Source organism: Sinocyclocheilus rhinocerous, unplaced genomic scaffold (genome assembly GCF_001515625.1).
Source record: "Sinocyclocheilus rhinocerous isolate Xijiao unplaced genomic scaffold, SAMN03320098_v1.1 scaffold689, whole genome shotgun sequence".
Lineage (NCBI taxonomy): Eukaryota > Metazoa > Chordata > Actinopteri > Cypriniformes > Cyprinidae > Sinocyclocheilus > Sinocyclocheilus rhinocerous.
This window is the reverse complement of record NW_015652129.1, coordinates 665,371-691,267: the sequence shown is the minus strand read 5'-3', so window position 1 is coordinate 691,267 and position 25,897 is coordinate 665,371. Positions and strand designations below refer to the sequence as shown.

Sequence of the window (25,897 nt, the reverse complement as noted above, 5' to 3'; positions counted from 1 at the left end):
CTCTTTACTGAACAGACTCAAGAAGCTCAACGCTGCTGTGTTCGGAGATTTCGCACAAATTCAAAGCAGTCCACGCATGTGTGATGATTTGCAAATGCAGATTCAACGATTCATAAATACATGTAACATCATTCATAAATGTTTGATGGAAATTAATTCAAGAACTTGATATATACATATTTGTGTAAACATTTTAAATTTATTTAGGTAAGATGCTTTTGTGTGAGCATTTGGGGAAATATTTATGCTTTTACTTCTGTATTTATGAATTGTGTTTTGAATTTACGAATCGGATTTTGTAAATGTAAATTGTGCTGTGCATTTATGAATTTTGTTCAAATGTATTATTTTTGAGGCCGATCTGGCTCCATAGCGTCACACACGGCGGGCTTGAGTGTGCAGAGGCGGGCGGGCTTGAGAACAGCGCGGCCGGCGGGCTTTTTGAGACCTTCCTGGCAGGTTAAGATTCATAAATATCTTTTTTTGGAGGATGTTCCATTCAGCCAATCGCGGTGAGCTTTTAATCCACCCAATCAAAACACTCTTTACTGAACAGACTCGAAGAGAAAGGAAAAACTGAAATCGCATCATATGACCCCTTTAAAAGTCAGTTTTAAAAATAAATAAATGCATAAATAAACACTTTTTATTCTGCTATTACATTTTATTAATCAAAAGTGACAGTAAAGACATTTATAACATCTATTTAAAAAAATGCTATTCAAAGAATTCTGTTTCCACAAAAATATTAAGCAGCACAACTGTTTTCAACAATAATAATTATAAATGTTTCTTGAACAGCAAATCAGCATATTATAATGATTTCTGAAAGATCATGTGACAAAGTCTAATGATATTTTACAGTACTACTGTTTTTACTGCACTTTTATTTATAAATGCGGTCTTGAAAACTTCTTTAAAAATTAAAACCTACAGACCCCAAACTTTTGTAGATTTCCAAAAAAAATTTAAAAAGACACTACAACAGTATATAAAAAATGAATTTAATAATGCCACGTGTGAACAATAGCCCTAGTGATGACTATAATACAATGCTGTTTTTTCCCCCAAACATTACAGTAAGCAGAAGCCTCAAAAGTATTTTAAGTAATAAAATAACATCTGAAAGGTTTGTTACAAAGTTCGATCCCAAAGGACTGGTACAGTTTTAGTTGAAACAAGCCGTAGAGCAAAAGAAGAATATAAGACAGACAAGATATATTCTCTCTCTGCTTTTAACTTAGTGTTTCACTCTCTCATTCTTTAAGGTGAAACGTGTCATTTCTGCATCATTAGCAGCACTACATGGAATTGCAAAAGTAATTGTTGTTTCCAAACACACAGAATCCCACAGAGGCCATACATTATTATTATTATTCGGTCTCTAAAAACTTATTTCATGACCTTCTGTTTCATTATTTCTTCATTGTTTTTGCAACTATCCGCGAAGCCCCGTCCCTCTAGATTATTGTTAAATTGCATTTAAAACTACCCAAAAACAGATACTCCATAAACTTAATATAATTAATGAAAAAATTAAAACAGTTGCTAAGGTATGATTAATAACTACTGTTTTAAGGCAGGGCTTAGCGTTCATTTAATTCCATCTGGTGCTACTAGAATGACACAGTGAGTGCAGTTTTACTTTCACAATACAGTGCAAATGTCTATAGACTGGATGCGATATAAAAAATTTTACTTTTTTAATGACAAATTAAAAAGCACAGTCATTTTAAGCATTTGGTCATCTGAAACTGAATATTTTTTTGTATTTCCTTAATAAGTTGTAATTGGAGTTACTTTGTCTATGAGGCTCAGTGCTCCCAGCACGTTAGAGAGATACAGAGACAAATCATGCAGAGGATCCTCAACATGAGGAGAAGACATTTCCTCGACTCTATCAAAGCAAAAGCAGCAATAACGGAGAGAGCAGAAGGGACACTAGAGTGGAGGAGACTGAAGAACCACTCTGAGTGACTACAAAACACAAAGACCAACATAAGATCACAGGCAGAAACAAACATTCATGCAATAACCACAGCAAAGGGAAGGAGGAAGAGTATTGGCACCAGGACGTTTTGCGTTATGAGTGCATGTGATGGTCCGTCCATTTTCCAAGCCCAGGAACGACAGGACAACAGAGAAACAAGGTAAAAGGGAAATGGGAAGAGAGAGAAAGAGAGAAAAACAAGAGGCAGAAAAATAAGTCAAAGACAGAAACAAAGTTTCAAAATGAAAACTTAAAGTGGGGATAAAAAGGAAAATGAATGAAAGCGCAAGCTGAGGGTGAAAGAAAAAATGTGTGACAACAGTTGGGTCATTCTCAGTACTGCTGCCATGTACGTCTATGACTCAATACTTTTGTGATTGAAGGGATTAAAAATGAAATAAAAAAAATCTGATTATACAAACCATTTATATATGTGTGTGTGTGTAGTAGTAGTATATACAGTGGATGGAAAAATGTGAAAATATGATTTCAGCAGTAACATCAGAGGAAATGATGATACAAATTACATAAAAATGAAACTACATAAATAAAAATAAGACAATTTTTATAAGAAAAAAAAAGTTCCTGAAATGTTCTTGCATAAATGGCACCACGTCCTGAGAATGACCCAGTTAACAAAACAAGACATGCAAAAGCCCAGCAAATGGTTTTAATGGGACGGTGGGAGTTGTTTATTGCACTATAACGAGGATAATAACAGGACGATGTTACTGAAGATTATGCAAAACACGCAGAATTAGCACTTCACTTTATAATGTAGACCAAAAACACAGTGTACCTCACAGCCCACACAGCGAGTAGCAGGGAACAAGCTATTTATTATATTTTAAGCTAATTAGAGAGTACATTTAAATGACTTTGGGACCACAAAAATGGTCTGAAAAATGTCCTCAAAGACCTCGAGGTGCTGCATTAAACAAACCACGCTCTACAGAGCAAGCGGCTAATGAAGAGCTCAGTGCTGGGTAGTTTTGCTTCAGAGTAGATGAGAAATATGTGGAATAGCTGAATGCTAACAACAGCAGAGCAGCAGAACAATTTGGACCTGAACTCAATTATCTGTGACTGTGACTATGGAACATTTTATTTCATTATTTCATCTAGCAATATTTAAAGCATTAAAATGTATTTTGGAGAAACAATATGTTTCTGTGTGTCAGGGTTACTATAGTTAACTAAAATTGAAACGGAAAAATTAAAACCATAAAATAAATAAGTAAATAAATAATTGTGTGCATGTGTGTGTGTGTGTGTGTGTATATAAACAGCTAGTTACTCAATGTAATTTATTTTAACTATGATTTATACATATATATATACACACAGCAAAAAAAAAAAAACTACAAAACTAACTACAAAAACTACAAAAAAGACAAAAACACAACAAAATTACCAAAAATTTACCAAGATTAAAATGAAAACAGAAAATAAAAAAACTGACTCACAATATTAATAAATATAGCTGTTTCGCAATGATACTAAAATAAGATGTGTGGATATTATATATATAATATTATATATAAATTAATTTTTAAACAATTTTATATATTTTATTTTTTTTATATTATTTTGTTCATTATACATTCATTATTAACTGTCAAACAAGTAAAAGGATGCTATTTCATAATATTTAAGGTTAAAAACACCCACTGGGGCCAAAAAATGTCCCCTAAAAACTGTTAGTCTAGCAGAAAAGGATAAAGAGTCTGTACCAGAAGTTTACCATAAGGAGGGAACATATTTGTTGTGAAGAATATGCATCCACATTAAATAAATCTCTATTGTGATTGGAGCAGTTATGAAATATGCCTGTACTAACATTGTAGCTCCAAGATGTACACAGTTCATTAACAAACAGCAGAATAATGCATGAGTTCTTATAAAATATTCAGTTAAGAGGTTATGAAATGCCAAATATGATTAAATAAATTCACATAAGTTGCGGAAAATGGTTATTTTGAGTAAGTACATGCTCAAATGTTACTCAAAATAACTAAAAATATGAGTTGTAGTGGAGAAGCGCTACATTAAAGCACTGCAAAATGTTCCAGACTTCTAATACGCCAGCATCCAAGCTGTTCTCAACTTTAACGTTAGTTATCACAGTAAAAAATAAAACATGTTTAGTGAAGTTCTAGTCAGGAGGTCTCATTGGCATGCTGTGAGGAGTGCAGTTCTGTACTCCGAGGTGTGAGTGAGACAAACAGCCTTTGGATGTGAGCCATTCACAGCCTAGTATGCCAAAGAGAGCGGCGATTCAGCCCTCCTACGTCCAGAGAGCCGTCTCAGAGTGTTAATGAGAGAGAGAGACAGCGAGGGACAGACAAAGTCTCTTTGCATAAAGAAGCACCAGATGCTTGTTACATTACAAGTGAAGCAGTGAACCCCAGCTGTGGCCCTGGCACGCCTGACCAGACCGCAACCCCCAGCTTCTGGGTAGCCGCAGCACACTAGGCAGGGTTTGTAAACAGAAAGTGATTCTCCATCAGGCGGGGGGAAAGGAAGATGCACTGGGCTAATGCCCTGCTGCTAAAGCTGAGGGTTAGCCTGGTCACAGGTGAATGGAGGCCAAGTCAATAACATTAAAGAGACGGTGACTCAGAGTGTACCTGCATGTGAATGCAAGAGGTCTGCTGATTCTTTTCTTAGAGAAATACAACGTGCTTCACAAAGTGAACTGACCATGCAAGACTTATTATTACTTCTTTCCAAGAAGCAATGCTGATTTTGTTGAACATGCAAAAGGTCAATCCTGTATAAAATAGTTACTACATTAAAATAGGGAACATGTTGGTAAAATATCAGATATTGGCCGATATTAGAAATTGTAGAAAGTGATTGTATTAATTTGTGATTTTGAAAAAGAACTCTAATGAGCATTTGCTGAATAATTGTCATCACGCTTGTTTGTGATCAAAACTGCCCTTCTGTCTCCCCTACTTTACATATTTGGCTACATCTAAAACAGCTCAAATGGCCAGCTCTGGTATAGCCGTCTCGCACTAATCTTACGTTATAGAAATATGGCATAAAAAATCCCATATGAACCCGCCAAATGTTTTGCCCGTGTGTTTCGTGATCTGCCATGTAGCATGACTCACTGTTTATCATGCAGCGTAAGTGATGGCCCACACTGCATTCACATGTTTGGTGTCATTACAGCTCTGAGTCAGCTGTTAAAATCAGTGTGCTTGAGACCGGCGGCGAGGGTGAACACAGAGAAGGAGGGATGGAAGGAGAGGAGGAGGGAGGGACGGATGGTGGTTACCTGTGGTTGCTGCAGGCTCCGATGAGGTTCTGAAGGTCAGAGTGCCAGGCTTGGACTTGCCCTGCTGGTTCTCTGCCACCACGAACACATCATACTCGGTGTCCCACTCCAGCCCAATCAGCATTACATACTCGCTCACATTGGGCAAATGGATCTCGGGCTTCCAGTCAGAGTCTTCCCTCTGTGTACAATGGCAAAGCATGAAACTTGCAACCAAAATAAGGATCACTTAAAATATATTCATATTTGGATACTCACAGCTTTGTATCTGACCAAATAATGGGTGATTGGTGACCCTCCATCATCTTGTTTGGTCCATTTCACTTTGAGAGAATTCCCTTTGGGTTGTAGGGTGCCCTCTAGTATAGGAGGACTTGGTTCTCCTACAACAACAAACCAGTTACAATGACGTGAGAAAAAACATGGGAATTTTAAGGGACAGTTCACCCAAAAATAAAAAATTCTGTCACCAATTACTTACCCTCATGCCATTACAAACCTGTAAAACTTTGCTTCATCTTTGAAACCAAAATCATCCACCAAATCTGTACATCAAACAAGCTTCTGTTTATCATATTGGATGTGCTCCATGCATTTAGATCCAGTGCATTAAGAAAATATTCAGACCCCCTTCACTTTCTTACATTTTATGTTGCAGCCTAACACTAAAATTGTTTAAATTCATTCTTTGAATTTAAACAATTGTAGCATCAGGCTGCAACATAAAAATTTTAAAAAGTGGGTGTCTGAATACTTTCTGAATGCACTGTATGAATAAAAGCTTAAATAAAATCTGTTCATCATATAACGTGACTTCACATGTCACTTCAGATGATTTTGATCAAACCATTTGATTCATATGAACTATTTTTATGATATGTTTATAAACTTTTTGAAGCTTAAAAGTTTGGGTTGTGTGGACTTGCAACGGAGGGACAAAACTCTCAAGTTTCATTAAAAATATCTTAATTTGTGTTTTGAAGATGAACAAAAGCATTATAGGTTTGAAATGACACAAAGATGAATAAATGGCGACAGATTTTTCATTTTTAGATTAACTATCCCCTTAAAAATGAATATGTGTAAAAGGAAGAAAGGTCCAAACAAGAAAGGAAAATCAGCATTAAATATTGGCATTATTATGTGCAGTAACAGGTCGATATATAGGGTGATACTTGGCTATTTTGAGATTTTCGGCATTGACTGATAATATTGTCAATTACAGTATGTTGAATAACATAACTGTGAAAAAAGCACCAAAAAATAAAATATGGTTTTCAAACAGGTTTCTTCGAACAGTCCTCCATCTGTTATTGTTCAAATAAACAGGCAGTCACTCCAAACTACAAATAACTCATAACAATATTATTAAAGCAATAACATTTTCAATAAATGTTAAAATTCAGCTTTTTTATCCAATTAAATTAAATTACAAATTCATGCCATTCGACTTGATTCAATATTGAAACAAACAAACAAAAAGAAGCTTTAAAATTGTATTATGTATATCAGCATTACACTATTGGCCACCCAGATGTGAAGATATCAATTCTGGCCAATGAAATGGCAGTCAACCGCTAATTACGTGCATTAAAATGTTGGCAATTTTCCAACTGCCATTATTCTTAGCCTCCTACACGCCAATGATTCCATATAAGCGAGTAATAGAATAATAAGACACATGCTGCTTGGCTGTGGCTCCTTAGATGAGTAGGCTGATTTTTGGAGGTCACGGTGAACTGTGAACATCCCTATAGAGCAGTCATGTGTATTAGCGCACTGTGAATTGGGAATATTTCTATGGCGCTGTTCACTGAGGCCTCTCCTTCACGGGCCATCATGATCCATTTCATTTTAATGACCAGCGAATGCTCGTTTGATTCACTACATTAGTTTGACGCCGCAGAGTGACACGTAACAACACTGCAGGCAGAAGCTACGTGTGTACACTGCGGATGGAAAAATGAAGGCATTTACTCTCATTAAGGCAGTAATTAGCTATTAGCCTGTATGAGAGAGATGCTTTCATTCACACAATCTCAATTTACAGGTCTTTTTTCTTTCATTTTGTTTGTACTTCTTGTTTAGTCCGATATTATTCACTATCATATACATTTTGTCTATGCAGTAGTGAAATGATTAACTCTCTATGGATCTTCTCCTACAAAACACTACCGTAACTGCAAAAACTGAATGAGATGTGATAAAAATGCAGTAATTAATCTTAATGTGTTCTGAGGTCATAAAAGTACAGCACGTAAAATGGCAGAAGCCCCACTAACTGCTGCGAGGAGCTCCAATCCCAAACAATCAGCTCAATTAACAAGCAGCTATTCTACTCGACTGACAGTTTAAAGGGTCATCAATAAACACTCATCTCTTAAATAATGAAAGTGCAGCACTGCATGATTAATTCCATCCTCCTTGGCCATCTGTCCCTACAGGATACAGTGAATGAAATTATCATATACACAAGGGAGCAAACAGCAGTAAATTAAATGAGACTAAAAATAAGAGTTTTACACGTTTGCAAATGAACTTGCATGTTCATTATCTTAATGGCAGCTACATTGAGATATTCTGGGGGAATTCACCAAGAATGAATAAATGCACCATTTATTTGTACGCGCTTGACTGCGTTGTTTTAGCAACAGATTCTCTAAAGGCGTTATGCAAATTAATATCTCAAACACGCCCCAAAACGGCCTAATTTGCAGGTTGCTAGTGAGTACTGGTTTGCAGAATTGGGCTTTCAATTCCATCAGTTGGAATTTGAGCTGAATTGGCCACAACCACAGGATATTGGGGCATATAAGCCTTTATAAACTTTTAAAAAACATTTTTTACAACATTGAAAGAAAAAAATGCTACATTCTTTGAAATTCATTTACTTGCATTCAAATTCGAACTGAAATTCTGCAGACGGTTTGATACCTTACTTCAAATTCTGTAATCAAATTGGAATTTTCAAAGTCAATTCAGTTTAAACTGGCAATCTATCATGACCCTTGTTTACATAGAAAGGAGGCATGTTAAAAAAATAACACTTAAACGAATAGTTCACCCAAAAATGAAAACTCTTTATCATTTACTAACCACCATTCCATTCCAAAACCATAAGACTTTTGTTCATCTTACGATCCTGATGCTGCGTTAAAATCGTTTTAGCTCTAACCCTAATCAAACACACCTGAGCATGCTAATCAATGTCTTCAGGATCATTAGACAATCACAGGAAGGTGATTTTGATCAGGGTTGGAGCTAAACTCTGCAGGAAAGTGAATCTCGTGAGCCAGATTTGAGGATCCCTGGTCTAGTAGGTAAGAAATTTGGTTTGGGACTTGCTTCGCGGCTGTTAATAAAAAAGTAATGTGTGCTATGTTTTCATGTGACCAGTTGCGTCGCTTTCACAACTCCCATGGCATCATGGGATAGTAAATTCCCTTATCTATTGGATGCACACTTCAGAATCTTGCTGAAAGTAGTAGGTCATTTAGGTACTTTTCGCCCACTATTTTATGAATACTATGAATTCAGACGTACTACTCAACTCACATACTGCTTTTTGCCTAGTATGAAAACAGACATATTGGGTTGTAGGGTATGTTTTTATGAACTTTTTGAAAATTTTGGTCACATGGATTTTTAATGAGTGGACAAGAACGATCAGAGAATATCAAAAATGCCCATATTTGTATTCCGAAAATGAACAAACGTCTTATGAGGGTGACTAATTAATCACAGAATTAAAATTTTTGGGTGAACTATTACTTTAAATGTACATGGCACTATTTAACTGCTTGAACCGGATTGTGTGTGGTTTGTGAATACGACGTAAAATGGTGCAACTATTAAATAAATTTGCCCCTTTTTGTCTTATAAAAAGACAAGCAAAACAGACCAATATACTCCAATCACAGAAACATCGTAAAACCTACATCATTATTCAAGGTGTGCAAGCAAAATAAGCAACTGTGCAATGAAAAGAAAGGCGCAATATTTTTCTGTACAGAGTCATCATAAAATTTACATGCAGGCAAAACAACCGATACATCAAAGGACAAACTTTGGAGAGGAGAGGAGGACCCTTCTAAAAGGTTCAAAGGTGTGTTGAAAGGAAATGCAGTACTGTGAAAGTTACTGAAACATGCTTGAAACCGGAGAATAAATAAACCATTGAAATCAACCACTCACAGCGTCTACTGTAGCATTTTTTAGGGCTTTCCTAATCTGGATATAATTGTACACTGGTAGCAGCATATCCAAAGCAGCACAGGATGAAAGGACGTCAGTGTAGAGTGTCTGTAAACCCGCTGCTTGTCAAAATGTTTAGACTGAACATAAAAGAGTGAGATCGTCGTACCCAGCGATCGCTCTGGGGAAATGTTTTTCAGCTCCAGAGCTTTTGATGTCATTTCCATGGTTGGCAGGACACGGCATCAACTTTTTTTTTCTGATTGCATATTCACCACAGAAGATAATTTGTGCAGTCAGAGCACAGTGGTTGCTCAAGGGTAACAGTCTCCGTTAAAAATTGGGAATGGATGAATTTTCATGACCTGTCTGAGGGGATTTAATTCCAGAAATGTGACAGGAGTGAGTTATAATGGCTGCTTAGGGATGAATGCAGTGATTCCGATGCGAGTGAAGGCTAATACTGTACATGAGAGGATGGAGCCGGGCCCGAGTGTTTACCTTCTGCTCGTCAGTGTGGATGATGACATCGCCAGCACCATGCAAGCCACATGACACAGTCACATCATATGCACGCACATGATTGGTTGAAAGGAAATTGGAAGAGGTTGCATGAAAGATACAAAAATACAGACACAAATGTAACTATGTGAAAAAAAGAACAAGTCAAGGGTTAGCAAACTGCAGAGAAACATAAAACCAAGCAACTCAAAATGGCTTTAATTACAAAGATCACAACATTGAGCACAGAAGCAGAGACACACTGAGCAGGATTTCCTCTGAGAGATTGAGCATATGGTCTGGTTTAAACACAACTGAAAGGTTGTGGCTAGAAGGGATACAGCTAAAACCGGAAGCTAACAATAAATTAAATTTTCTACCTCTTAGATTGTGTTTTATTAACGTCCCCTACCCCAACCCTAAACCTACCCCTTACAATAATGCAAAAACAGTAATTATTGTTGTAACAAAAATTACGCTATATTGATGTGCGCATGCCCAGTAGTTTTAGCTGTATACCCTCTAGCCTTAACCCAACTGAAAATCACTCAAACCAGTTCACTTGTTACATATTCTGAAGAAAACGTAAGTGGTGATTGTAAAAACCTGGTGTGGTGTGGCAGTTGCTACGAAGTTGCTATGCAGCTGCTTGGCTGTCACTGTGTTGCTATGCAGTTGAAAATTTGTTCTGTAGAATGTAGTGTGTTGCTAGGGTGGTTACATGGTTACTGGGGTGTTCTTGGTTGTTGCTATTTGGTTGTTGAAGTGTCCTGAGTGGTTGAGCATTTCTTTTAAAGCAGTTGCTAGGGTGTTATTGGTGGTTGCTATGCAACTGCTTGGGTGTTCTTGGTGGTTGCTATGGCACTGTTTTCTGAGTGATTGTCAGTGCGTCGGTTGTCAGTTTGTTGCAATGCAGTTGAAAGTTGTTCTGTTTTTTTGTGTTGTTATGCTGTTTGTAAGGTGTTCTTGGTGGTTGCTATGGCACTGGTTGTTAAAGATTTCTGAGTGGTTGCCAGTGTGTTGGTTGTCAGCTTGTTGGTATGCAGGTAAAAATTGTTCTGAGTGTTTCTTTGTGTTGCTATGATGTTTGTAAGGTGTTCTTGGTGGTTGCAATGGAGTTGCTAAAGTGTTCTTTGATGTAATACAGTGTTGCAACAGTTTGTGGTTGCTACAGTTTTCCCAGTTGCCAGTTGCTGTTAACCATAATGAAGTTGTTCAAATTGGTTCTTTCTAAGCAGTTGCTAGGGTGTTCTTGGTGGTTGCTATGGCACTGGTTGATAAAGACTTGTTAAAGTGGTTGTCAGTGTGTTGGTTGTCAGCGTGTTGGTTGTCAGCTTGTTGCTATGCAGCTGAAAACTCGTTATGAGTGGTTCTTTGTGTTGCTATGCTGTTTGTAAGGTGTTCTTGGTGGTTGCTATGGAGTTGCTTGGGTGTTCTTAGTGGTTGCTATGGAGTTGCCAAATGGCCCTGTGTGGTTAATATGGTGTTGCTACAGTTTGTGGCTGCTACAGTTTTCCCAGTGGTTGCCAGCCTATTGCTATGTGCTTGTTAAGTTGTTCAAAGTGGTTCTTAGCGAGTTGATATGCTGTTTCTAAGTTGTTTTTGGTGGTTGCTATGGAGTTGCAATGTGTTGCTAACGTGCTCTGGGTTTAATATGGTGTTGCGACAGTATGAGGTTGCTACAGTTTTCCCAGTGGCTGTTAACTATAGCCAAGTTGTTCAAAGTGGTTCTTTCTAAGCAGTTGCTAGGGTGTTCTTGAATGTTGCTATGAAGTTGCTAGGGTGTTCCTGGTGGTGGCTATGGCACTAGTTGTTAAAGACTTCTGAGTAGTTGTCAAGGTGTTGGTTGTCAGCATGTTGCTATGCAGTTAAAAATTGTTCTGAGTGGTTCTTTGTGTTGCTATGCTGTATGAAAGGTGTTCTTGGTGGTTGCTATGGAGTTGCTAAAGTGCTCTGTGTGGTTAATATGGTGTTGCTACAGTTTGTTTGCTACAGTTTTCCCAGTGTTTGTCAGCCTGTTGCTATGCGCTTGCTAATTTGTTCAGAGTGTTTTTTTGCGTGTTGCTATGTGGTTACTGTGGTGTTCTCAGTGGTTGTTAAAGTCTTGCTAAGTGTTCTGAGTGGTTGTTAGTGTGTTGCTAGGGTGATTACATGGTTACTATGACGTTCTTGGTGGTTGCTGCTGCATTGCTATTTGGTTGTTGAAGTGTTCTGAGTGGTTGTTGGAGCCTTTCTTTCTAAACCGTCTCTAGGGTGTTCTTGGTGGTTGCTACGGCACCAGGTGTTGCTATGTCGTTAATAGGGTGTTCTTGTGGTTGCTAAAGTGTTGTTAAGTGTTCTAAATGTGGTTGTTAGAGCATTTCCAAGCAGTTGCTTTGCTGTTGTTGTGAGTGCTTCTTGTTGTGTTGCTATATAGTTTCTAGGGTGTTCTTGGTGGTTGCTATGGTGTTGTTATGTGGCTGATAAACTGTTTTGGGTGGTTGCTATGGTGTTGCTATGCAGTTGCTTTGTGCTTGCTAAATTGTTCTGTGTGGTGCTTAACTTGCTGGTTGCTAGGCTGGATGCTAAAGTTAGTCCATTTCTAAGCAGTTGCTAGGGTGTTCCGGTGGTTGCTATCAGGTTGCTAAAGTTTACTGAGCAGTTGTCAGTGTGCTGCTTAGGGGTGTAATGATACACGTATTCGTATTGAACCATTCGGTACGAGGCTTTCGGTTCGCATTACAAACTGAACGATTCATTTGACTAATCCTATTACATTTGGAAAATAAAAGAGCTTAAAGAGTGTGAAATATAATGTTCTCAGTGCCACTGCGCTCAACAAGACCCAAATGAAGCGTAACAGGCAACGTGTTGCGCCAGTGGCGTAGCGGATGGGCATGCGATAACCTCCCCTTGCTGGGTTGTGTCGAAAGACAATGATCTTGTATCGACGATAGCCAGAGATATTGTCAAAAACATCAATTATTGGTAATATTAAGAAGATTTTGGCATTTCCAATTAATGTAAGCCTGTTACATTCTTATTTTTATTAGGCCTATTATTATTATGAAGTTACTTTAATTATTCATTTAAAATTACAATTAATTTGCCCCGCAATATTACCGCATAACTAACGCGCTGCGAGGATAACAACTGATTAGGCTTTACTCCTCAATTTACTCCTCAATTACCATGTTTTTTAAAATAGGTCTATTATACAATGAATTATAGACCTATAATTAAAATATTAACACTGCAGTCATCAATAAAAATCAATGAAATAAAAAGCTTTAGCCTATTTTAAGCACCGACTTTCAAAACAACTTGTTTAACACAAAATAAGTTTCTTCTCTTTTTTTTCTCTATGTACGGCCACAAGAGAAATATTAAGGGACTAAATTAAAATGTATTTTTATAAGTTATATAAAAACGTAATAAGTTAATAAATAAAATAAATAACTTATTGTTATCAGCATATGTTGAAGTTGATTCGTCTCTGAGAGAGAATGCGGCGTCAGATGCCGAAAGCTCCATCATTACTCCGTCATTCCGTTTTTACTTTCACTTTCTGCATAGTGAATTGACTGAGATTAAGATGTTCAATGACATAACTCTTGCATAAAGTTTGCATTTTGCTTATGTGATATCCATTGGCTCGCCTTCATGGCTTTTAAAAATAAATATTTCCAACATTGTGAAGTAAGCAATTACAAGCAGCACATTTTGCAGCACAATTTGAGGTGTTATTTATGTGCTCAGCACAAACGGTATGGGATAAGTTACATATTCAAGTTTAATACTTAGTGTTACAGGTTTGTTCAAATCCTGTGATGACTGCTTTAGTAAACACTACTGATAAGTTGTCAAATCATATTTCTCAATGAAAAACAGAGGAAACACTGAAGTATTGATACAATACTAAAGGATCATGCATTAGTTTTAGGAAAAAGCATGCGATACTGTAAACACATCACACTGGATCTCAATCGCTAAAGAAATATTTAAAGTTGCTAAACTTTAAATACTTCATGTGTACTAATAATTGGATTAACTCTGTGTTGCCTAAAGATAAAGAAATGTGGAGGCTTTTTGCAACCACAAAACTAGAACATTATGTAATATCAACTCTTTATATTACCTTCAGAAGGATTTTCTTGGTTTCTGTTTTAAAGTTCACTTCCAGAATGAAAATTTCCTGATAATTTACTCACCAACATGTCATCCAAGATGTGCATGTCTTTCTTTCTTCAGTCGCAATGTTTTTTGAGGAAAACATTCCAGGATTTTTCTCCATATAGTGGACTTCAATGGGAGCCAGTGTGTTGAAGGTCCAAATTGCAGTTTCAATGCAGCTTCATTGGGCTCTACCCAATTCCAGCTGAGGAATAAGGGTCTTATCTAGCGAAACGATCAGTCATTTTCTAAAAAATAAAATTGTATGTACTTTTTAAGCACAAATGCTTGTCTTGTACTACCTCAACATTACATAGTCATGTTGGAAATGTGACTAGGGCTGGACGATATGACAACATCAAAACCTTGATTAATTAAACGTTTTACCTTGATTACGATTAATGAATAATTATTTTTATTTATTTATTTATTTGTTGCCCTCATAGTTATAAATATGAGTCATGATCACTGTTGCATGTGATCTTCCTCTCAGGATCTTCCTGTCCTGTCACTCTGTCTTTTCATCTAAAACACGAGATGCAGCGCTCATGAATGGTTAAAAAAAAAAAAAGTGCAACGCAGAATGCCTACTCTGCCAAATTGCCATCAAATACAAACGTTGCCATGCCAACCTGCTACTGTAAACAAAAGCTTGCAATGCTGGCCCAAAAGACGTGAGCGCAACGGTCATACACGTCCGTATAGCGCTGACAAAATACGCAGTACTATGTTCTTAATGGGAAAGTATTAACAGGATTAAAATAACGAAATAACTGACATGGGAAAATTACGTCAGTTAGAGGTTCTGAATTTCGGTTTCGATTTCTTTCCAATTAATCATCCAGCCCTACGCGTGACGTAGGCGGAAGTACCGACCCAGTGTTTAAAAAGCGAACCTGCAAAGAAATTCAAATGCACTTTATAAAAAAGGTAAACTACGATGTCGGACTATTTTGAAGTTGGAGGAGAAAATGAGATGGAGTTTGTCACCTTACCCTACCTTTTTGAAACCGAAGTACACAGACAAAGAACTAACCACGTGTGACCTTTCCAACATGATTACGTAATGCATGAGGTCGGGCTAGTGCAAGATGATAATTTGTGGTTAAAAAGTATATCATTTTGAATTTTTCTTAGAAAATGACCGATCGTTTCACTAGATAAGACCCTTATTTCTCAGCTGGGATCACGTAGAGCCCCTTGAAGCTGTATTGAAACAGCAATTTGGAGCTTCAACCCGTTGGCCACCATTGAAGTCCAGCATATGGAGAAATTTCTGGAATGTTTTCCGCAAAAAAAAAACCTGATTTCTTTGCGACTGAAGAAAGGAAGACATGAACATCTTGGATGACATGGGGGTGAATAAATTATCAGGAAATTTTCAATCTGGAAGTGAACCACTCCTTTAATATTATACAATCATAACTGAAGATCATCATACAGCTCTATAACAAACCTGTGTCCTCAGTGTGAAAATGAAAAATCCCATCTAGGGAGCACATGAAAAAAGAAAATGTTCACTTTTATTTTGTTTGAGGAAAAGGCTAGCATATGAACTTAAAGACCCCATAAGAACACATGACGAGCCAAGTTATTGTATATCCTAATATAACAGGAAGTAGGCTTTAGTGTATGTTAAAGTGATAGTTCACCCAAAAATGAAAATTCTGTCATTAATTACTCACCCTCATGTCGTTTCAAACCCGTAAGACCTTCGTATAAGACGTATATAGACGTAGCAAGGAGATCGGTAAAATAATCAATGTGACATCAGGGGTCACATTAAAGCCATAAAACTCTCATTTTGATTTCATGGGGTCTTTAAATCCTATAACCACCAGACAAGATATTAACAAATAATATGATAATATGAAGAAATATGAATGATATCAAAAGATAATGACCACAGGAGGAAATGAACACTTACTTGTGTAAGGATACCCTAAGGGATCCAGTGGAAAATGAAAAAAAATGAAGAAAAAAATACATACAAATGGGAAACAAAATAGGAGAAAATCACATAAAATGACAGGATGAAAAAAAGAAAAGTCTGAAAATGTCAAAGGGTAAAAGCTGGTAACACGATCAGACAGCAATACTCTCTCATCACTTATACTTTACCTGAGTTAGAGTCATTACTCTCTGGACTACATCCTGGAGATTTCGGCACTAAATGGGTTTTGTTTCATGTACTGACAGGAAATAAATCCCAGTGCACAATGTGTTGAGTGTATTATGTGATAATGGCATCTCTGGAAGTCCAAAACATCACACAAACAACCACCAGGGGGAGTAAGAGGGTAGGTGTGTGTGGTGTTTATACGCGATGAGAATATCAACACAAATCACAGGAATATTCTTGTAGTGTGCGATGTTATGATTGATTTTTATTGATGTTTTGTGGAATGTTTGCAGAATTTTGTCCTGTGTGAGAACAAGATGTTCTGTTCTTACCAGTCGGATTTCTCGTAGATGAATCAATTATTGATATAAGAAATCATTTATGTGACCAGTGTATATGAATGTGCTTAGCAGCAATAAACCTGGAAAGCATATATTATTTATACACAGTAATTTGCAAATGCATCAAGACCAATGTTCTCATTGCACTGAATTACAAATATTACATTAATATTCAGTCCTTTGTGATCTATTTCTATGCACTGAAAGTCAAAATGTACCAATTTTATATTCTTGTCAAAAATAATAGAAATATGCTGTGGCGGTTTTTATCTTACCTTTATAGAACATCCATAGGCTTCTACCTATGAATGATTAAAATAGCCACCAGGTTTCTCTTCATGATGAATAATACATAACCTGCATGAGGGCAAAAAAGGTGCAAAACACTGGATAGCCAAGTGGGAACTGTTTATAGGTTGTCAAAAACTGGCAACTACATCAAACCACCCTGGTGTCGCCTAGAAAAGGTGGTCCTTCAAAACTCTGACACCACAGACAGGCTAACAATTACTATGAAGGAGCGACAGAGTTCAGTTCAGTTCAGCTGAGAACAGAGTAAAGGTGAGCCAGTCAACCATATCAAGAGCTCTACATAATACTGGCCTGTACGGGAGGGAGGCACAAAAGAAGTCACTGCTCAAAAAGAACCATGCAAAGCCTGTCTGGAGTGCATAATAATGACAGAGTTGCAGTCAGATTATTTTTAGACTAAAATGTAACTTCTTAGATAAAAAAAAATAATAATAATAATAAAGGGAGAAATTTGAGAACATCATTTGAAAAAATCTATCTATCTATCCATCCATCCATCCATCTATCTATCAGAATATTTTATTATCTATTGTCTACTATTATAGTTTTTATAATTTTACATTTTTATACCTTTAGTTTTCATTTTAATGCTAGTTAAAGTTTTAGCATTTTTGATTTTGTGTTTTACATTTTTATTAGATTTTTTAATGTCTATACAGTTCTTTTTTTATTTATTTACTTACTTACAATTTTCTGAAATTATCTAAATTTAAGACTTTAACATTTTATTTTATTTTAGTTAACGTTTATTTTATCTCAAGCAACTTTTTAAATGGTTTTAGTTCTAATTAACAATAATAACCTGATACAGCATTAATTATTCATTAATTGATAAAAATACACACTTAACCTTTAATATAATGTCATTCTGTGATGCCGGATTTGTAATTCAGTAAAATGAGAGAATTGGTCAAGGGACTGAAAATATGTTAATATTCAAACTACTTAAGTCATTACGCCCTACTCTTTAGCACCATGAGCACAACTGTATATTTTAGCGTTTGCGTCAGCCAAAGACTTCACACTAGCTGGTGAAGAGGTGTGTGGGCCGTCACGCCACGCTGCGCTGCTGTTGATGGAACCATGTGCTCCTGAGAGAGAAACGTGATACTCACGGACATGCTCGGTTTTGAAGACCACTGACTGGCTGCTGTCGCCTTCGCCCTTGCCGTTGATGGCAGACATCTTGACTTCATAATCGGTTTCCGGTTTTAGGCCGGTGACTGTGACTGAACTCAGTCCTGCTGGGAAGCAGCGAGAAGCAGATTTAATCAAAAACCCATTCATTAATTCATAAACAACAGCATGCATGTTAAATGGGCAACATAAAACCTTGCCACTGAACATGAGGAAATACATTTGACATTTAAAGCTACAGGCGTAAAGTAGCTAAAACATAACTAAAATATTACTTAAAGGGATTTTTCACCCAATAATGAGAAGTCTGTTATCATTTATTCACCCTCATGTCGTTCCTTCTTCTGCAGAAAAGAAGATATCTTGAAAAATGTTGGTAACCTAATAGTTTTGGTTACCATTGACATCCACTGTAATAAACACTGTGACATTTCTCAAAAATATCTTCTACTGTGTGTTACATATAGACTTGTGCCGGTATTCGGTAATGCGATATATCATGGTAATTATATCGTGATAATAACGTATACCGTAATAAAAGCATTAGCAATTAATCGCAACATGAAAATTTGATACCGGCATATCCCTAGTTACATAGAATAAAAGTTACACAGGTTTGGAATGACAGGGTGAGTAAAAGATAACAGAATTTTCATTATGCCTTTAACATATATTACAGGGTCAATTTTATTACTTACGGGACAATTTATGAGACTTAAGCTGAACAAATTTCTAGTAAATTGTATGTAAACCATTTTTTAAATAAATTGTTTATTTTCTGCTTGTGTTTCATTACATGCAAACCAAATTCAAATTTATCAAGCAGTTCATTAAAAAAATTGCATATTAAACACAGTACGCTTTTGTTGCAAATTGATTCATTTTTTTTCTTTCAATCTAGTTAGAAGTTTCTGACACCCAAAAACAGACAATTTAGTTTTACTGAAGTATTGGCTGATGAAAATTTAGCTTTGACATCACAGGAATAAATGGCATTTCACAATAAATTAAAAACAAAATAGTTATTTTAAACTGTAATAATATTTCACAATATTACTATTTTTATTGCATTTTTGACCAAATAAATGCAGCCTTGGTGAGCGTAAAAGATTTATTAACAAAAAAAAAGCTTGAAATAAAATCTCACTGACCTGAAACTTTTGAAGTGTGTGTATGTTAATGTGACCACAGATGTGACATCAATACAATAACAATTTCTGAATTAATAATTTTGGTCACACTTTATTTTAAGGTCCAATTCTCGCTATTAACAAACCATTAACTATGACCTCAATAAACTCCTAATTTGCTGCTTATTAATAGTAAGGTATTTGTTAAATTTAGGTATTGAGTAGAATTAGGGATGTAGAATATGGTCATGCAGAATATGTGCTTTATAAGTACTAATAAACAGCCAATATGTTAATAATAGGCATGCTAATAAGCAACTAGTTAATAGTGAGAATTGGTCCCTATATTAAAGTGTTACCATAATTTTTAAAGTATAGTTTCCAAAATGGTGTGTAACAAATACTATATCTACATTATATACTTATTTCAAACGAACAAGGAAAATTCTGTGCTTCCATGATACAGTATAAGTCCATTATTAAAGTCTACAAACCATGCAGTGGTGTGGATAATCCACATAATATGGCTGGTTTTCCTCATTTCATGTGACAGACTCACCGTCTTTCACCTCATAGACTCGCTGCACCCCTTTCCCTCGGCCCACGGCTCTCCACTCGGCTCGGTACTTGAGCACAGGAACTCCTCCAGTGGACTCGGGCTCCTCGAAAAGCACCTGAGCCGTGCTGGAGTACGGCTGCACTTGAGTGATGGACGGCGCCGAGGGCACATCTGCACCACAGGGGAGACACTTCACAATACGGACAGCTGCACTTTAACAGCTTATGCCCGATTATATGGCCTGATTGTACGGCTTTGTGCTTCAGCACCACTTTTACAAGAGGAAAATTTGAGCTATTGCATTGCACTTTACTGAACAAAGTCTACAATTGCAGGTAATTCAAAAATACAGTACATCAAAAGCAAAAAGCACCCAAACACTCAATGTCAATGCGATTTTCTACTGCCATAAATGACTATATTGTGTTTGTTTTGAGATCAATACAGAGAAACAGACCAGCTGGGATCACGATGAACTCTTTGGATTCGGTCCCGATCTCATTGGAGGCAGAACAGTTGTAGTTGCCAAAGTCGCTCTGAGACTCTGCATTGACCTGGGACAGATCAAGAGAAAGCATTAACCTCTAGTCTCGATCTCAGCATTAATCTTTCAAACATGCATTTTATCACTGCCGTTCCATTAGATGTGTATTTACTTCTGACAGCGTTCTCCCTGTGCTAAAATATTGATAAGATGCAAAGGCTGCAGTAATGCCCTACAGCAACACTATCCCTTTCTGGGCAAAGCTCACGAAAACAGGCCCAGGTCACATTTCACCCCAAAATCAAAATAAATAAGGTAGGTAAAATATTTATAATATAGAAAACGAAGCTTGTTTTCAAATCCATTTGGATTGTAGCTGTTTTTGAACAAATCTTTCAAGTGAACAAATTGTTCTTGCATACATTGACTTCAATTTCTTTTTCACATGAAATGTGTGACTGCTTTCCTACCTTCAAAAACTAACTAGCATGAGCAAATAGCATTTGGGTTTATGCTGTAAGAGAAAGAAACATTATATTGGTTGGACCTACTGAATGTATCCAGGATCTGGGGTTTGGATAATGTATGGATGGACTGATGTATAATGTAATGTAATGTAATATAATATATAAAAAACACACGTCTTTCTCTTGATTTAGGGATGAAGTAGCACATATTCTTTGTCCAGTTTTATAAGATTTATCCATCTGGGTTTATGTGAATGTTTATGTTCTCAGGAAGGCGTCTGCGTGGGCCGTACCTCCAGGTAGCTGGCGGAAGGCGTGTTGTAGATCTTGATATTGGAGGTGTTAGCGTTAGGCAGCTGGAAGCCGTCTCGCTGCCACGTAATAGACACATCGCTGGGGTGAGCCAGCACTTCACAGCTGATGTTGGCCGGGTTGCCCTCCCACGTGTACACCGTTACTGAGCCCAGGATTTTCGGGGCGTCTGTGATGAAAGGCAAAGCATATAGAAACGAAAATAAACAAACCTGCTGCTAGTGCTGACCCTTCATCTACCTACCACCCATCTACATCCGCTAAGGGAGAACAAAGCCTCCCCTCTCATTACCGTCGATACCTTTATTCTGAAGATAAGCTGGTTAAAGATCAAAATATCCAGGGCTTAAACATAGAGTGCTGAAAACACAGCACTGTGTGATGTTGAACACATCTGTTCACGGCAGTGCATAAAAGCCAATCACGCTTCACTGGCTTCAAAAGGCCCCTCCTCCGAGCAGCATCCCTGAATAGCATGCTGGGGGGAGACTTTAGGCACGATTCTCATCTGACGTACGCGATCGGGCCCGCGGTCCCTCACAGACTGCGTGTGAATAGCTCCAGGCCCGCTGAGATACTGTTCTCACATTCATCAGAGCTTCAGATGTCAATAGTCCCATCACAACAATACACGACTGGTACAAATGCACTAAACATGCGAAGAGGGAGGCTGGTATTTTCACAGCATACGCCGGCGCTAATGTGAAAACAAATACAAACAGGCGCAGTGGAGGGAGCACAATGAGAGCGAAAATGGGCAGTAATGCTTTGCTTGCTATCGATTGCAATTAAAACATTGAGGGAAGAGAGTGCTCCATTTCTGATGGTACAGCAATATAAGAATCGTAGAAACAAAAGTAAATTGGTGCATTTTTGGTCTGAACTTTGTCTTTGTTAGCAGAATTTAGTGCTTAGATTAAATGCTACTGGACTCATTTGAGACAAACATAAACAAGATTAGGAGTTTGTTCACTAGTATAAATACGCACGGCATTTATGCAATGAAAAGACCAAACTTCTAGCATTAACTGCCTCATTTTCATTCATCAAATATGGCATTTATTGTTCTAACCAGGCATGATGCAACAAAACAAACAATAAATTTGGTCTCTTCCATGCAAATCTTAACCACTATTTTCCTAATCAGCCTTGATTAGCAACAGGACAATTTGTCAGTGACTAGGTTTTTTATTTTACACATCATGCTGGGTAATCCCACCCACTGTAAAATCTCATTGGTCTAAAATTCAGCTCTAGGTAGCTGTTGACCAATCAAATGCTGGTAATAATTGAATCCATTAAGCTTGTCTACTGTCAATGAATCAATTTCACCTTCAAAATGAAATTTTAACGGATGAAGATTTTCTACATATTAAGTAAAATAAATAAATAGATAAATATATTATACTAAATAAAGTGTACTGAAAATGTATTAGAAAAACACCAATATTAAAATTTCTTAAAAGTTGTTGTTTTTTTATTATCAGTATTATACTCCATATTGTATACGGTATATATCATCCAGTATTGGATAATTAATTGTGAATGCTTATTTCTTCTGTTCTTTACTTTTTGATCCCGTTTGCCATCATCTAACACTAAAGTCAATCTTTAAAAATAATAATAATAATTTATTATAAGGGGGGAAAATGTTGGTTGACTGAAGTGTTGCCCATTAAATATTTAAGTAATGTGTGGGAACTATATTTTTCTAGTTTATATTGTAATTTCATCCTATGCAGCTACGATTGATATGATTGATTCAAGTGTGTGAGGTACTTTTTTAAATTATAATTATTAGTAAAATTAATATTAGCTATTAGTTATTACTATCTGTAGCTGGCCATAACATGAAAAAAAAAATCTTCAAGGATTTTAAAGGGGTCCTATTATGCTCTTTTACAAAGTCTTGATTTTGTTTTGGGGGTGTACTAGAACATGCTCTCATGCTTGGTGGTTCGAAAAATGCATTATTTTTCACATAATTTACATTATTACAATACATTTCTCCCCAACCTGGCACAAACGGCTCGATTAGTTCCGGGTTTGATGAAGGTCCGCCTTTCGAAAAACGAAATGTTGATGTGATTGGTTAGCTTTCCCAGTGCATTGTGATTGGCGAACAGCTTAGATGTGTTTCAGTACTGCCACGCCCCTTGCCAAAGCAGCAAGTTCCGTCTGCTCCGGTTTAGTTAAGCATGGCGTCAATATTACCATATCAATTTCAGCCGGATTCAGACCCCGAGAATATTGAACAAGAGGATCGCGCAGAACCTTTGCACGCACGGATATTGCAAGACATATTAGAGTGGTAACGTTATTGTTGATGTTGTTGTTGTTTTTTTGCTAAATCACGTTTTAGATAGGATGTCAACAACCGCTTAAAAGTAACTGCACAGATAAGTGCATATGTATTATTGTTCTTTAATTCTAACATTATAACATGAATTGCAGTTAAACTGTTATAAAGTTGTTGAATTTATTTATACCATAGTCCAGTGTTTTCCACAGATTTGTGGCGGCATATATATGCAAATTCATTCTCTGCCAGCAGGAGGCACTGTTGGAGTGGTAGAGATCAAGGTTTCCCCGGTAACGGCTGTACACAAAACAGCGCTCTGTTCACAAACGCTGCTTTAGCAGACATTACATACATGCAAGATGAAATGAAAATGACATCCAATTTTCTGAAGACAGTCGGTTTCCTTCAGAAATACAGTGATATAAAAACACCCGCACTCAATGTATAGGAAACCCTGTAGTCTCATAATTGAAGTGTAAATTCGGCAGATTACATCATTGTCCAGTATTGTTCTGTCAGCAATTTATTATAAAAACGTTTTCATTATTGTAACATACATATTTACATACATAATTATTCAGGTGCATGTGTAATAACTTGCGAAAACATGACGCTACAGCAGCACTTCTTCGTCGTCCTCTTGTCTGATGCACTCAACCAAGCGTTCTAACCACGACCTCGTCCCTCCCCACCCCCCAACTATTCGAATTTCCATAGGTGGGAATTATTTTAATGATATTCTAATGGACCGCTTTGTGACATCACAAACCCTGGAAAACAACCGCTGTAGTCCAAACGAGCCGTTCGTTGTAGTTCTTAAAAAGGGATTTTTAAAAAAACAAAATATCTCTCTCTGGAGTGGACTTTGAGATTTGTAACTTTGTAGATCTTTTTTATGCCCAAACATACACACTACACACTGACTAAAATACAAAAAGTGAAAAAGCATAATAGGACCCCTTTAATATAACTGCACCCTAATATTAATTTAATTTATAATTCCACATGTGTTTTTTGTGGTATTAACAGTGACAATTAATTAATCAATAACTAAATGACAATTAAACAAATTAATAATAATAAAAAAAAACTCAAAATTTACATTCCTTAATATTACTGATTCCTGCAGCATTTTTGCACTCAATGTGGACACAAAAATGTTGTCACATTGCACTTGGTTAGGACACAGTGTGATTGAAATCCATTGGGAGGCTTTTTCATATCATTGGTGTCCCGTGTTGGGGGAAGGGGGTGGTAATGTTGAGGGGTGGCTGTAGTTTTGATACAATAACTAGCATTCTCTACTGAGTTGCCATATGCTCTCTGGACTGCAGCCGAGCAGCAGTGCTGCTGTGAATTAAACATATGCCTCTGAGGCATATCAGTGTGGTATCCAACAGTACGCGTGACTGATAGAAGCTAATGAGGCTACAGATACTATAGACTCACAGCGCACTTCCAGATACACGGGCTGCGCCGTCTCTCCGATGGCGTTGCGGGCGGTGCAGAGATACTCGCCGGCGTCGGTGTACTGAGCGTACTTCAGGGTGAGAGAAGACACACGGGCGTCACTGCGGACCAACACGTCACCATCAGGACTCTAAAGACAGAGACAAGAGGGGAAAATTCACTGAAAAAATCATGCTTTTCACTTCCTTCAGCCATTAAAACAATAGCTTCCAACTGATGAATATTCTGTCATCGGTTGCTCACCCTCATGTTGTTTTAAACGCATAAAGCTTTATTTTCTTCTAGCACCACAGGCTGTCAAAACTCCAAAAAAAGCAGCATAAAAGTGGCTGTACGGCTTCAATAGACTTTAAATATAGCACAAAAGACAAATGAACAATTTTTGTTACTTTTATAGTGCTTTGATACTTTATTTTTGTCCTTTTTGGAGCTTCTTGTCACAATATGCTTTCAATTTGTGGTCAAGAGCAACTCTAGATTTTGGAAAACACATCAAGATGAATAAATGATGACAGAATGTTAATTATGGGTTAACTATTCCTTAAAATTAATAAACAGGTTTGCCATTATCTTCCTAAACGTATTACATAGTTTGCAAATAACTCCACTTCAATGAAAAAAAAAAAGTTCTCTGCTTTCAGAGAAAATGGCCTTTTGAAAAATTTGTAATTTTTAAGTATGTGAGGACTGAAACAGGCTGTATCAGAGAAGCAAACCCGGTAAAAAAAAAAGTGGTTTGCTGAACAGCAGATATAAATAAGAGTCTTTCATGTGCTGAATCTTTGGAGCGAAGATGTGAGGGGGGAACATCAATAATACAGAACATAAGGTAGGGGAAGCCATTTCTACAACACTGTTACTTCATCAAAAGCTCCGTCACATGATCTCAGCTGGCTTGGACCATTTTACAACGTCCCAGTGCTCATTTTAAAGACAAGCATAGATCTTAACATGCCACACTTGCATTTTCTTTTAGCTTGCTGTTCCACTTAACCTTGTGGTTCTTATGAAGATAAGTGGCATCTATAACCAACGTCTACTCAGTGACTGTGCAATTTGCATATAGCAGGGGTGTCAAACACGCGGCCCGCGGCGGGGAGGATACAGCTTGTGGAGGAGTCTTAACCGACCCACG

At 37.0% G+C, this 25,897-nt stretch overlaps 1 protein-coding gene across 14 annotated transcripts in view; it reads right to left on the bottom strand.

Moving 5' to 3' along the window:
• Window positions 1-1,502: 1,502 nt before the first annotated feature.
• Window positions 1,503-25,897, bottom strand: part of LOC107713449 (neural cell adhesion molecule 1-like) — a 105,239-nt gene continuing 80,844 nt past the window's right edge. For 3 of the 14 annotated variants that reach the window (XM_016518938.1, XM_016518941.1, XM_016518946.1), the window contains 10 exons: window positions 24,742-24,892; window positions 20,972-21,159; window positions 20,185-20,281; window positions 19,728-19,898; window positions 18,017-18,145; window positions 16,054-16,068; window positions 15,583-15,615; window positions 9,975-9,977; window positions 5,538-5,662; window positions 4,943-5,460 (listed from right to left, as the gene is read on the bottom strand). In XM_016518938.1, the coding sequence (XP_016374424.1) occupies window positions 5,194-5,460; window positions 5,538-5,662; window positions 9,975-9,977; window positions 15,583-15,615; window positions 16,054-16,068; window positions 18,017-18,145; window positions 19,728-19,898; window positions 20,185-20,281; window positions 20,972-21,159; window positions 24,742-24,892 (1,179 nt within the window). In that variant the 3' untranslated portion in view covers window positions 4,943-5,193. Of the gene's footprint in view, window positions 1,978-4,249; window positions 4,559-4,942; window positions 5,461-5,537; window positions 5,663-9,974; window positions 9,978-15,582; window positions 15,616-16,053; window positions 16,069-18,016; window positions 18,146-19,727; window positions 19,899-20,184; window positions 20,282-20,971; window positions 21,160-24,741; window positions 24,893-25,897 lie in introns of those variants that run through there. The other 11 variants (XM_016518947.1, XM_016518949.1, XM_016518952.1 and 8 more) reach the window with 8 other exon arrangements.